We start from the raw sequence: 12,678 nt of genomic DNA on the forward strand, positions 1-12,678 counted from the left end.
GCAATTCTGTGGATATTTCTGAGTTACATTCAGAGATGGAATTAACATCTCCAGTGAAGTAACCAATCAAGGCAGAGTGACAAAACTCATGGAAATGAAAGCTTAATCACAAACTGCTCCCTCCTCTACTCTTGTATGCACACTCTCACCTTCAAATGGATGTAGCAGTCTTTCAGTTCAGTTTGTCTGACCAGGGGTCCTTCCACAGGTCCGAACTGTGTGCGCTTTGGGATACGCCTTTTGGAGAACACACCTCCCAAAAACCTGTCTATGTAGAGCACCAAGGGGAGGCTGGCTCTAGCCCTGGTCAGCACTGGCCGGTTTGGGATGGGATGCAAAGGTCCATGCTTTGGACACACAGAGGGATGGGCGTTATTACACTCTTCACACCCTGCAAGACAAAGTCAGAGAGGACATGTCTGTCAGGCGCTCACGCACCAGCTCTGAGGAGACAGCCTTATCTCTCTCTAAACATCTCTGGCACAGCTGTGGGAACATTTATTCCACTAGTCAGTCTACATTTTAAAGCATTAGAGAGGGCAGCTTCCTGCAGAACGAGGAACAATGCAGCTCAGAGACTTTGCCTGAGACAGAATCTTATGTTTTCAGTAAGGCAGCTCAACACAACTCTACTTTTCTGGGTATAAAGGGGTTTGTTTATTACAGCTAAAAAAGCCAAATGGTTTTTGGCTCAATTTACTAGAGTGCTGATGGAATGGAAAAAACAAAAAGGGAGAAGTAGCTAACAAACTACATCCTACTTCACATGCTTACACAAATCATTGGGATCAAAGGGTCGAGGTGGATCTGGATCCCATTCATCCATGTCAGTGTCTTCCCCATCTTCATCCTCATCTTCATCCTCATCATCTTCCTCTTTTGTTTCCATCCTTCCCATTTGATTCTCCAGAGGTGCTAAAGGGTCAGAACCATCCACTGCCTCCATAGGAGGCAAGACCTGGTTATGCACCGGTAATGATGCCTGAGGAGAGAATTCACAAAGAAACAATCAAAACTGCTTTCTGCAGAAAAACACTCTCACAAAGACAAGCAGTGAAGGTTCTTGCTACTCTACCCTTTCTGCATCCTTCAGTAATGGAAATAAGGACAAGGGAAAGTGAAGCAACATGATAAATGACTGCTGAGGGATGTTTCACATCACTGCTGCTGCTGCTGACAGCCTCGTTCAGGACAGCTCTGTGTCACTACTTAGCTATAATCTGTTAAGGACTGACTTCTTATGAGAAGAAAATGATATCAGAAGTTCTGGACACTCACAGAAGTCTGAAACAAAAGTCCAGGCAACATGGAAACTACCCAGAGCCTAAGGCTGCATTTTAACTTCTGAACAAGTGAGAGAATCCTGAACTTTGGCACACGTTCTTCTCTTTTCTATCATACAGTCAGACAAAACACAATCCCCAGAGTACACACAGAGATCAACAAGGGATGAGATAACATGGGGACTAGCTATAAACTATGGAACATGGAAGACAGTTGAGGGCATTGTATTCTTTCAGTAATTTTAAAGTTTATCCCTTTCTTTCCTTGAAAAAAAAAAAATAAATTTGAAGTGCATGGCATGGAATATCCCATCACCTAGGTGGGTTTCTTGGGGAGAGAACAAGAAACACTCCACACAGTAATGCTGTTTTAAAAGACTGGCAAAGACACCCAGCAAATGTTGGTCCTGTTTGACAGCCAGCATTACACCTTCTGTTAACTTTCTTCTCAAAGCCGAGAAGAGTATTTTAAGGTGGCTGCTCAAGACAGAACAATCTGTAGAACAGGTTTCTCTGTGTATTAAACACACGATGTCTCCTAAAAAAAAACCCCACACTCCACACATTCCATGGTGAGACTATGAAAGACAGCACAAATCTGCACTACAGCCTTCTCACATCTCCTCTGTATCACTCAGACACGTGTCACCACCGGAGACAATGGGGCAATGAACTCGTTCTACTCGCACATTCAGAAGAAAAGGGTGCCTGGCCACTTACTCTATCTGCTTGTGGACCCTGCTCCAGAGCCATTTGCTGGGGGGATTCGGCAACGCTGCCGAGCACGGACAGGTTGGTGGGGTTCATGCTCTGAGCAGCAGCAGGCAAGAGCACAGTTACCTAAAATTATAGGCACTCATTTTAGCACTGCGTCATTTCCATCAGTCACTTACATACGGGCAGTGCCCTGCATGCAAAGCTCCCTGCAGTCCTGCATTAAGTCAAAAAATGCAGCATTTGAAGGATTTAATTTTTTTTTTAAAAGTAGGGATGATGGACTTGGACAAAACCTGTAAATCCACGGGCAAAGGGAAAGGCTTCAAAACTCAGCCTGGATTTTGCAACTTCTGATCTTCCTATCTCCCACCTTTGGCTTTCAATTAAGGTCCTATCCCCGCTGCCTTCAAACTGTACTAAAGAGATGTGAGGAGCTCTTTAGCTGTTGGTAAAACCAGCACTTGGGACCTTTTTCCTCTAGCTCCAAATTTGCCCCTTTTTTTCCACCACTTCTTTACTTTTTCCCCTTAAAAAAAAAAAGATTTCCTCTTTTTTGCTATCCCCCTTTTTCTCAAGCAAACCAAGATCCAGTATACAAACAAGATGGTGTACCAATCTTGTTAGAAGATCAAGCACTCCAATTAAAGGATTCCAGACATTATTTTTTCTTTACATTATTTGGTCACACTAAACATTTTTGATTGTTTTCATACTCATTTCTTGGTGCAGTAACATGAGAATTAATGCATATTACCACAGTGTTCTGATCTATTCAGCAACAGCGCAAAGCAGAATTAAGATCCTAGGAATCACCTTTCCTGTCTTTTGCTCCCTGCTTATCTCTACAGGAATCTGCACTGTTATCCCTCCTGATTTTTCAGCCTTCTCTACAGCTGACATCATGTGGCTTCTAGTTTGTGCCTCTGACTGTTAAGCAGCTTTTATGCTAAAATTAAAGCCTCTGCCCCTCTACAGAGTGCACAATAAATAACAGATAAATCTGAGAGCAGTGACTTGTGCCAACAGTAAAGGAGCAGGCAAGAAAACCTGTAACATGAGCAGACAGACTTAAAACTTCACATCTAGTTGCTTTGTTTAAAGAGGTACTACAAGTAATTTATGAAGCTGTTTAAAAACTGCAGCAAAAAGACTTCAGGGAACTGTGTGACAGTGTGCAGGAAACCGCCAAGATGACAGCTGAACCAAGCTGTCTGGTATTGACATTTCTGATGCCAAGTGGCAACAGAAAAGGCATCATTATTCAGTGGCACACCTCCAGATCTGCCAGCAGCAAGAGGTTCACAAAAGCTTCTGTCTATTCGTCCCTCATATTAGCATTTCCTACAACTAATCACACTTCAAACATATCTTTACTTTCACTTCCATGTCAGACACTGCGAGGAATAAAAGCCTTATTTTTAAAAACCTTTCTTTTTCTTTCTAGGATAAAGTTTCTTCTGAATGATAAGAAGAGTTTTGATTATTATTTTAACATTTGTTGTCAGTTTGGGGACATCCCACTTGAAACACTGAGTAAAAACACCTGCAAAAGCAGGAGCTGCCACAGTGAGGAACTAACTACAACACAAGAAAAATGTCTGCTGGGGCTGCTGTCAGATGGTGTAGGGAGGGAGGACGGGCTGAGGACACACATACAAGTGCTTGTGCCCTTGCTACACAACACAGGATAGTACCAGCACACCACTTCTGCTGTCATGTCACTGCATGAATAAATTATCTGTTTTTAATTAGATCATCTATTTATTTGTCAAATGAGTTTTAAGATCATTAAATAGGATTTTTGGTCATATTCCAGAACGACACTCCAAATACCTCCAGAGAATGGGAAGGAAATGGGTAGCACCGTTTCTGTGTCAGTCACATCATTTCCTGCCTGTGCCTCAACAGTTTCTTTCAGCTAGAAGAAATTGCTTTTAAGTGCACATTCAACCCTTTGCTCTGCCCCAAGACTGTCAATAAATATGCATTTTGAAGATGGCACTCAGCAATGATTACGATCTAACACATCCATTCACACCTGTCATTAAGAACTCACCAGGAAGGAGTGATTTTTTTAAGTTCTATGACAAGCCAAGAATTTGAAGCATCTATATCCAATGACCACAATGCAGCTCCCAATGATACTCATACAAGTTAACAGCAAAACCTTCCCATCCATGATGGATGGAAAAAAAATAAAAATAATCCAAACTTCATAAACACACACTCCAGTTTTATTCCATTCCTACTCCACACTGGCAAGCACACCAGACCAGGGCTGCCCTGGTGAGGTAAGGGAGCCTGGAACTGAACTTCTTCAGGTTTTACAATTTCCTGCGATGCTTCTAGCAAACCTAGAACTTGATCCAAACTTTTTATCCCTTGAGGGCCCTTTCTGGACTTAAAGACATTTGGATCAGAATCTGTGTGAGGACACTTGCAAATCCAGTCTCCCCAGAATGACACATTAAAACAAAGTCAGCCACAATGGCTTGCTGACTCATTTAAAGGAACAGCATTGAAAGATCTTTCATTACATCCAGGGCAGTAAATTAGTATTTTTCTTCAACATGAATTTCAAAGATCAAACTCAAACTCTCTTAACTTTTATTGCCACTCATGCACAAGCAAGCTAAGACAAGAGTGGCTTGTTATCATAGGCTTTTTGCCCTCATCCCTGGGATGACAGTACATGCCAGAAGATGGACATTTGACAATTTCAGAGATAGCTCACTACCTTCTGGCACCACAACAATGTCCCTTGACCTCCAGTAACAGTTTCCATACAGGTTCAGGCCCAAGGACAATAATGTCTCTTCCTTACCTGCTGGGTGGTGGCATCCTGTTGGACGTAAGCCACTTGGGACGGATCTGTAAACAGAGTCTAGACAAAGTGAGAAAGGCTTATCAAACCAGCCTCGGGGTTGTTCACTCCCAACTCACACAAAAGCCACCCTGCCACCAAGAAATGATCCACATTTAATCCTCTGCTAAGTTCTAATGCACCCACTCCAACAGCAGACTAATTCAACTTACCCATGTGAACAGCCATGCATAGAGATTATACTAAAATTAAGTAGTGCTCCATAAAAATATCATATTTATATGGCCCTTCTCATCTACATACCTGAAGAGCCTCATGGGATTTTTTTCTTTTTTGAATACAGAAACCACTTTGTCAATTGCCAACTTAATAAATTCTACAGAAAGAAATTCATGAGCTACATAAATGCTATGTAATACCTGAGGGCAGGACAGATGACTATTAACTTTATCTTTCTGCAAATTCACAAGAGGTCCTCAAAAGAAAGCATGCAGATAACAGGCCTATCCTACATGTAGAATTTGACACGGCCAGGACATTGGTATTTTAATTTCACAGAAGACATGCCAACATCAATATTTTTGTAGTAGCTTGCAAGAACAGCCCTCATGGGAGACCCTCCCTCTATGAAATACAAGACTTAGCTGAAAACTAAGTACTGACTGAGGTCAGCCCTGCTTACTTTACCAAAACTTGAAATATCTGAGCTTGTATCAGTCTGGCTCTGACAAAATAAAGCACAGCATATAACAAGTTCCATTAGCACTTCAATAATTTCATCTCACTTGCACAACAGAGTCTTAATACTACACCTCTTCTGACAAAGATGATCATAATCAGAGTTGGGGAGTTACTTGGTCAGTAGCTTCCTGGGAAAAACCCTCACAAAATATCTTATCCTCTCTGAACATCCCACCACGTGGGAGCTGTCTTTATGTAACAGCCAAAAACTGCTCCAGAGAGACCATGCTGCACGAGGCCATGCCAGCACTGCTGTGGGTGTCGACTATGTGCACTCTGTAGCACTGTTAATCTGCCCTGTCAGCACAGACAGGATAAACCATCCTCAACAGAGCAGACCCACTCCTCTTTTTTCATCTGTCTGCACAGAGGTACAGATGCAGACTATATTAATTACATATAAACACATGCTGTCAGAAAATAAGAGCAATTTGATAGAATTATGACAGAGCACACAGGTCTATAAAATCACCAACTTCTTTGAGGAGAGACTACTAAATTAGATTGAACACACTGAGATCCTCTGCAAAAAGACATGACTGATTAGAACTATCAGTCATGAAAACTGTACTATGCAAAACAAGGACTCTTCCAGAAAGCCCAGATCACTATGAGGTTTTTACTGAACACAGAGGCAGAAATTCTGCAGAGATTATCCGTTTTTAGAAAACACCTTAGATTTAATTATAATCTCTTCCACCTTCAGTGAAATAACCAGCAGTTCACAACTCACAGCCTCAACATCCTTTGATTAACACATTTGCACATCAGATAAATGAACAGCATGAAGTCCCTGTTCGGCAACGGGTAGATAAAAAGTGTGAAGAGCAACTGCCTGCTATTTTCCAGTCTCATCACTTGGCTGTTTCATCTCAAATAAGACTGCTTTATTTTCTAGGTGCCAAAACGGGGTGTGCCCAGAACCACACATGCCTGTGTAGCTTCCACAGGGTGGATGTAAACGAGCGTGTGCTCCGAGGTGTCCACGGAGGTGTAGGAGGTGCCATCTGCCGTGTAGACCACCTGCTGCGAGGGACGGTCCTGCTCATCACTGTACACAATCTGGGCCACTGTCCCCCCCTCAGGGACAAAGTGCACCTGGAAGGAGAAAAAAAAAACACCAAACAGACCCTGTGTTGAAACTTCTGCAATTATACACCTGTGGGAAACAAGGCAAACCACACAAGTTGCAGAGGTGCCTTGGAAAGCAGAGAGCACCTGGTGTCCCAGCTACCTAGGCAGCTGTTTTGAAAACAGACATTTAAAATCTCATCTGAATTATGCTAGCAACATGGAAATCTGGACATAAGAACTGCCATCAGTTTCTGGTTTTATGTTGCATTTTAACTCAAGACCTAACTGGTATAAAGGGCACCTTCTAATACTTAGATACCTGGATCACCCTTTGAAAATTCTTAAGAAAAGACGACTCAGATTTGAACTAGCAGATCTATGGGATTTATTGGTATATTGTTTCCCTTTATTCCCATATTGCTTTCTGGATTTATGATAATTACTTCATTCAGCTAGTTCTGTAGTTGGAGATAATTTTTGCTGTTTGATGAATAGCTAACAGAATCTATTAACTTTGATACTACTCTGAGAAAGAGGATTGCAGCTAGCAAGAGGAAGCAATGGTGTATGTTAGATTGCTTCTCTGGAGTAAGTGCATGCAGTACCAGTAAAAAATTCAACTATTTAAACAGAGAAACATCTAACTGAAAATATTAAGCAACTATTCCAAGGACTTCTGGAACAAGTTATGTCTGGGGCAGCAGTTTAAACCCAAAATAGTTGATTTTGACAGAACATTACGATCACAAATGATGACCAGTGTCCTACTTCAAACAAGCTGGAATACTCAGTTCCAGTGGAAACAAGCATGTTCATCTTTTGACAACATTTACATGCTGAAAACCATTTTCAGCACATGGGGAAAATCAGACAGCTTGCAGGAAACCTACTTTTATTATCCATATTCACCCTCACACAAAATGCCTTCACATAAAATGACGCTGCAGTTCGATATTTTATTTACTTTGCTTCACCTGGTACTCCCCCGTGGTTGCTAAGTGCTGATTCCACACAATAAATCCTCCTGCAAACACTACAGCAAGGGTATGTGCAGGGTTTTGCATTTGGAGAGTGCTCTGCAATGACTAATTAAGCCTTCTAACTGCCATGTGCAAACAGCAGTATGGTTATCCGGTTGGAAAGATAAGAACACGGGCCACTGAAAACTGCCTTTCTTGGCAAATTTCAAAGATAGAAATTACCAGGAGCATCAGAATTTCCCAGCTCAGGGGTCAAATGACATGCAGCATATAATATTTTACAGAATAAATCAGTTTAGAGAAATCCTCAGCTGTACAGTCTCAGAGGCAGAACGACTAGCTGCACACATCCAAATCTGGCTGTATTAGTCACTAGCGACTAACATTTCTCCCTTCCCCACTACCCAGATACCTGACTGGAAAAAATTATTCATATTACTTTCCCAAAGGTCCACCCACAGTTCCAACTGACGCCATCAAAATGGGCTGCCACAGATTTTGCTAATATTAATTAATCTGAATACCCTTTCACTTTCCCACGGTTATACATATATTTGGACACTGAAACTTCTATAGCCTCTGGCTGGTGTTCTTCAGCTCATTTTAGACGTCTCTGTATTCACCACTGTGGTTTCCACAGCTCACTTGCTGAAGCTTTAATGTAAAATCACTACAGACATGTTTGAATTTATAAATGAAAGCCTAGTTTCCAGACTAAGAAAGGGTCACAGGGGTTTGCCAGCTTGCTATGCTGCTGCACCGAGCCCAGTTCAGCCCCAGCAAAACCCGAGCGCTCTGGAAGGCACTGGTCACCTGAGCAGTGTTCTGCTCCTGCTCAGCAGAGTCAGCCCACACCTGAGGACTTTCCTCTTTTGAGTCCATCTCCTCCCTGCTGTGGTGCTCCATGAGCAGAGAGATCTACTGGAGGAACATCTGGCCGAACAGATTCATCTGTCCACTGTGTTTCTACTTCCAGAAGACAAGGTGATCTTCAGTAACATGGCTATGAAAAGGGAAAAAGAAGAGGACAAAGATATTAAAACAAGAGTGACACACAGAACAGAGGTATGAGGCATTATCATCAGCCATCACCCTACAGAAACACACTGCCAGAGCAACAGAGGCTTGGCCTCACAAATGTGCATTCACTTGCATTGACAATGCTCAAGTTCTGCTGTAGAACACTTTCCATGTCCTATTAAGAAGGAAACAAGTCAACCATTGCTACAACTGCACTCAAGTATTACACTGAACGCCTCCTTCACTGAAAGATTACACAGAATTCCTCCTTCACTTCTTCCCTTGGCCACAAGCAGGCCACTAAGTATTCTTCACATGATTCTTCTAGCCACCTACAGGCCTAGAAAGCAATGAACAGTGAAGAAAATTTACCTTAAGCTTCCAATATGAAAACACTAGATTCAGAGATGCATCAACAGTTTGTTGGTTCATCTGAAAAAGGTTTTGTTCAAGAACCAACTGGCTTCACACGTACAGGCAGCTTTCATCTTGCCTAAGGCTGCAGCCACAGTTGGCATTCAGGCAGTGTTGCAACAGACAACTTTAGAAAAAGAACAGTGAAACTTAAACTCTAATTCACATGAGACTGGAGATCCTGACATATTGCTTCCGAGCTCCATTTTATTCACCTCTTGCAATTTTATTAGGGCCTCTCAATCTGCCACTGGGAATCTCAGAAGTGTGGTTTACAGCTCTGGTGATGGGTTCTGTCAGTGGTTCAGCACCTTCCCAAGCCTTCATCTCTAATGTCATATTAAATCACAGGCTCAGGAATTAGCATGAGGCTGAGCCCATTTCATTTTTCAGCAAGTCCAATTAACTTAATTTTATACTGAGCGCCTGGCTGGGCTGATCTAACACCAGTACCTCATCTGGGCACCAGGAAGAAAGCAGAAGGCTCCTTGCTGACACTTTCATTCATTTGCATTTTAAATGCAAATTATTTTAGTCATAATTTATTCCCATAAATGCTAGCAGTTGGCCTCTCATTGACAAACTAAAAGAGAAGGAGGGGGGAAAAAAGCAGCAGGCACTTGCTGCCTTCTGCTGATTTTGCCAGCAACAACTAAGCTTTGCAGAGCCCAGCACTGCCCCTACCACTGCTTCTGGTGGGAACACAAAAACCTCAGGCCAGTGTCACTGAACTGCACAGTGGGGGAAAAAAAAACACACAACAAAAAGACACATAATCATATGACTTCTACACATAAAAACTGTGGGAAGGATATTTCTGGGCATCTCCAGACAGTAAGTTATGCCATTATTGGTGACTAGAGCCTAGCATTTGGTGTCCTGGACTAATGGAGCAGAAATCCTGCCTCTGCTGATATTACTTGGTACAAAACATCTAGAGAAAGCACTGAGAAGAAAGGGGGGGGGAAAAGTGTACCTGAACAGAATGCTTTCACCAGAGGATCTCATTAGTATTAAAAAAAACCCTAACAACTGCCACAGACAAGGAGGACCAATAAGCACCAGCTTCACTCTCCAAGTGCTGAAAGCCAGGGTCATGTACAAATAAAGAGTATTTATTTATATATTACAGCATACACAAGCTCTGATATGTAAATACCACCCATCCCTACCTAGTACCTTTCATCCAGCTATCTCAAAGCTACTTGCTCTGTTATCAAAGATTAATTCAGGGACTTTCCTACCTAATGGATAGGAAAGAAGATGGAGACCTAGGACCTAATCCCACCACTTTCACTGAACTGCATCACTTATTTTATCAGCTATATGATCATCAAGGGGTCTAGAACTGCTTGTGTGAAACACGACAGCATTCATGTCAGCAGCAACCTGAAAAACACTTCACATAAAATCAAATGCCTATACTGTCAATTTTCTTTAGCTGATGTCTCTCCAATAGCTTTTTTTTCCCCCAACCATCATTAGTAACCAAGGGTCAATCCAGGTAATTGCATTAACAACAGCTGGTAGTTGAATCAAAATAGCTCAGAACAATAAAAGTAAATGCTAGAGTTTTCAAGTTTGGGTGGTTTGGTGGTGTTTATTTTTTGTTTTGTTGGGGTTTTTAATATAATTATCCTGTTAGTAATAATGCAACTAAATTAGCCAGTTACTGCATCAAGAGAAAAGTACAGTTGTAGCTAATTCCACATGGTGCACAAGTAGCAGAATTTTTGGCTGACCTTCCCCACAAGCAGCTATTGAACGTCTGAAGGAAGGTGCTGACTCAATCCTGCAGACTCATTTTGGCACAAAAAAAACTTACAACTTGAGTGGAAAGGAGCCCGAAGAGTCCAGACAGGTCTTTAATAGCCAAAACTGGGCATTAGGATTCATATCTGCAAGAGAATAGTACCAAAAAAGTTAGCAAAGAAAGCAGAAGGCAGTCATTTCAAGTTTTGCCATGCTTCTAAAGGTTAACAATCATCTCAAAACTCAGGGAAAAACACGAGGCTGAGCCAGATTCAGTGGCTCAGTGATGCAGCTTCTATAATTGGTATCATTATTGCTGTTCTTCACAGAAATGAAAAAAATATACTGCTCAGCCTAGTCAATTGTGTAACAACAACAATCAGACAATATTAGGATCTGCTGATGCTTTCAACTCCTGTACTTCAAAATCCATCCTACCTAGGATCTGCCCCTCTGGTATATATTCCTACCAAAGACTGGATCACCACGAATTCTCATCACTTTTGTCATCACCAAAACACACAATAAAGCAAGTTTTCCAGGGAAACTTGGATATGCTGAGTGAGAAGTCAGGCAGCACCTTGAGAGGTCTCAAGGCCAGGCAATCTCTTTAGTACAAAACAAAAGAGGGCAGAAGGCAGGAGCAAGCATTGAAATTCAGCTGGTACAAAAGCCAGCAGTGAAACAAGACCTGCAGCTGAGGTCAGGAGCTGGGAAGTGAGATCTGATCCAAAGTTACAAACAACAAAACTGCCAGGAGACAAACACCCAAGTAAGTTTTCTAACACTGGTTACAGAAAAGACCAAAACAACTTTGCTCACTAGTCTACCATAGGTTGCTCTCCCTCATTAATGCTGCATGACCTTATTTTCTTCCGAAATCCCCCTCTCAATATCCATTAGAGCTGTAACCCTGACAGCCACAGTGCCTCGAGACTTTGATTTCCCTGCAGTCCTCTCTCAGCAGAGGTGTCTCAGCACACAGGGAAGCAGCTGATGTCCAGCTCAGCACCAGCCACAAGATTTTATCCAGTTAGCTGCAGAAGAACCATAAGTACAGCAGGATACTTGGCCTCTACACTAAGCCTTCTAGCAAAACCAGTTTGAGAGAGACAGGTAAAGAAAATATTGATTTCCTCCAAGGGTCTAGCTGGAAGCTTTGGTGGTTTTTGGTGGTGTTTTTGTTTTGGGGTTTTTTGGTTTTTTGTTTGTTTGTTTCTTTGTTTTTCTCCCCAGAAATAAATGTGACACTTTGGACATAAGCATTGCCACAGAGCAGACTTGCAAGGGAGCTCGCTCTGCTTGTCTCCACCTGCACTCTGTGCTGTTTGCCCCTGGATTATCCTTTGCAACTGCTGATTTCTCTCCCTGTATCTCTCCCACAGACATTTTCAGATAAGATAAATGCCGAGGCAAACACCTCAATGGGAAGTTCTGCAGCATCCAAGGGATACACACACACAAATGTTATGTGTGACCTATCCCCAAACACATCAAGCAGCCCATGCTCACGTGTGCATGCTGCTTGGCAGGTTGTCCAGGCAAGAAGCAATGCCCCTGTGTGAGATGCTAAGCCATTTACAGAAACTGTGGACAGCATTTTCCTCCCCAAAACAGTAGGCACACCTCATGCTGTCCATGCTGGGTGAGGAAACAAACTGAAATGGTCACAGGTATGAACAGAACCCAGTGTCACTCCAGTACATCAGCTGCAGGACACTGTTACACATAACGGGACTGAAGATACAATTCAAATCCAGAACCTGCAAAATTCCCAGTACTTTAAAAGAATGGCACATCTAAATTCAACACTCCTACTGTTAACTTGGACATACCCAAATTCTGCTGCACACCCTGGCACTCTGAACATCTA

At 42.3% G+C, this 12,678-nt stretch overlaps 1 protein-coding gene across 2 annotated transcripts in view; it reads right to left on the minus strand.

Annotated features, from left to right (window-relative positions):
* PRDM10 (PR domain containing 10) overlaps positions 1-8,525 on the minus strand; it is a 32,017-nt gene extending 23,492 nt beyond the window's left edge. The window contains exons 1-5 of one of the 2 annotated variants that reach the window (XM_008942960.1): positions 8,433-8,525; positions 6,499-6,663; positions 4,825-4,884; positions 775-982; positions 150-391 (exon numbers count right to left, since the gene is read on the minus strand). In XM_008942960.1, the coding sequence (XP_008941208.1) occupies positions 150-391; positions 775-982; positions 4,825-4,884; positions 6,499-6,663; positions 8,433-8,525 (768 nt within the window). The remainder of the gene's footprint in view (positions 1-149; positions 392-774; positions 983-4,824; positions 4,885-6,498; positions 6,664-8,432) is intronic. The other variant, XM_008942961.1, reaches the window with a different exon arrangement.
* Positions 8,526-12,678: the final 4,153 nt, after the last annotated feature.

Source organism: Merops nubicus, unplaced genomic scaffold, assembly GCF_000691845.1.
Source record: "Merops nubicus isolate BGI_N331 unplaced genomic scaffold, ASM69184v1 scaffold7696, whole genome shotgun sequence".
Taxonomy (NCBI): Eukaryota; Metazoa; Chordata; class Aves; order Coraciiformes; family Meropidae; genus Merops; species Merops nubicus.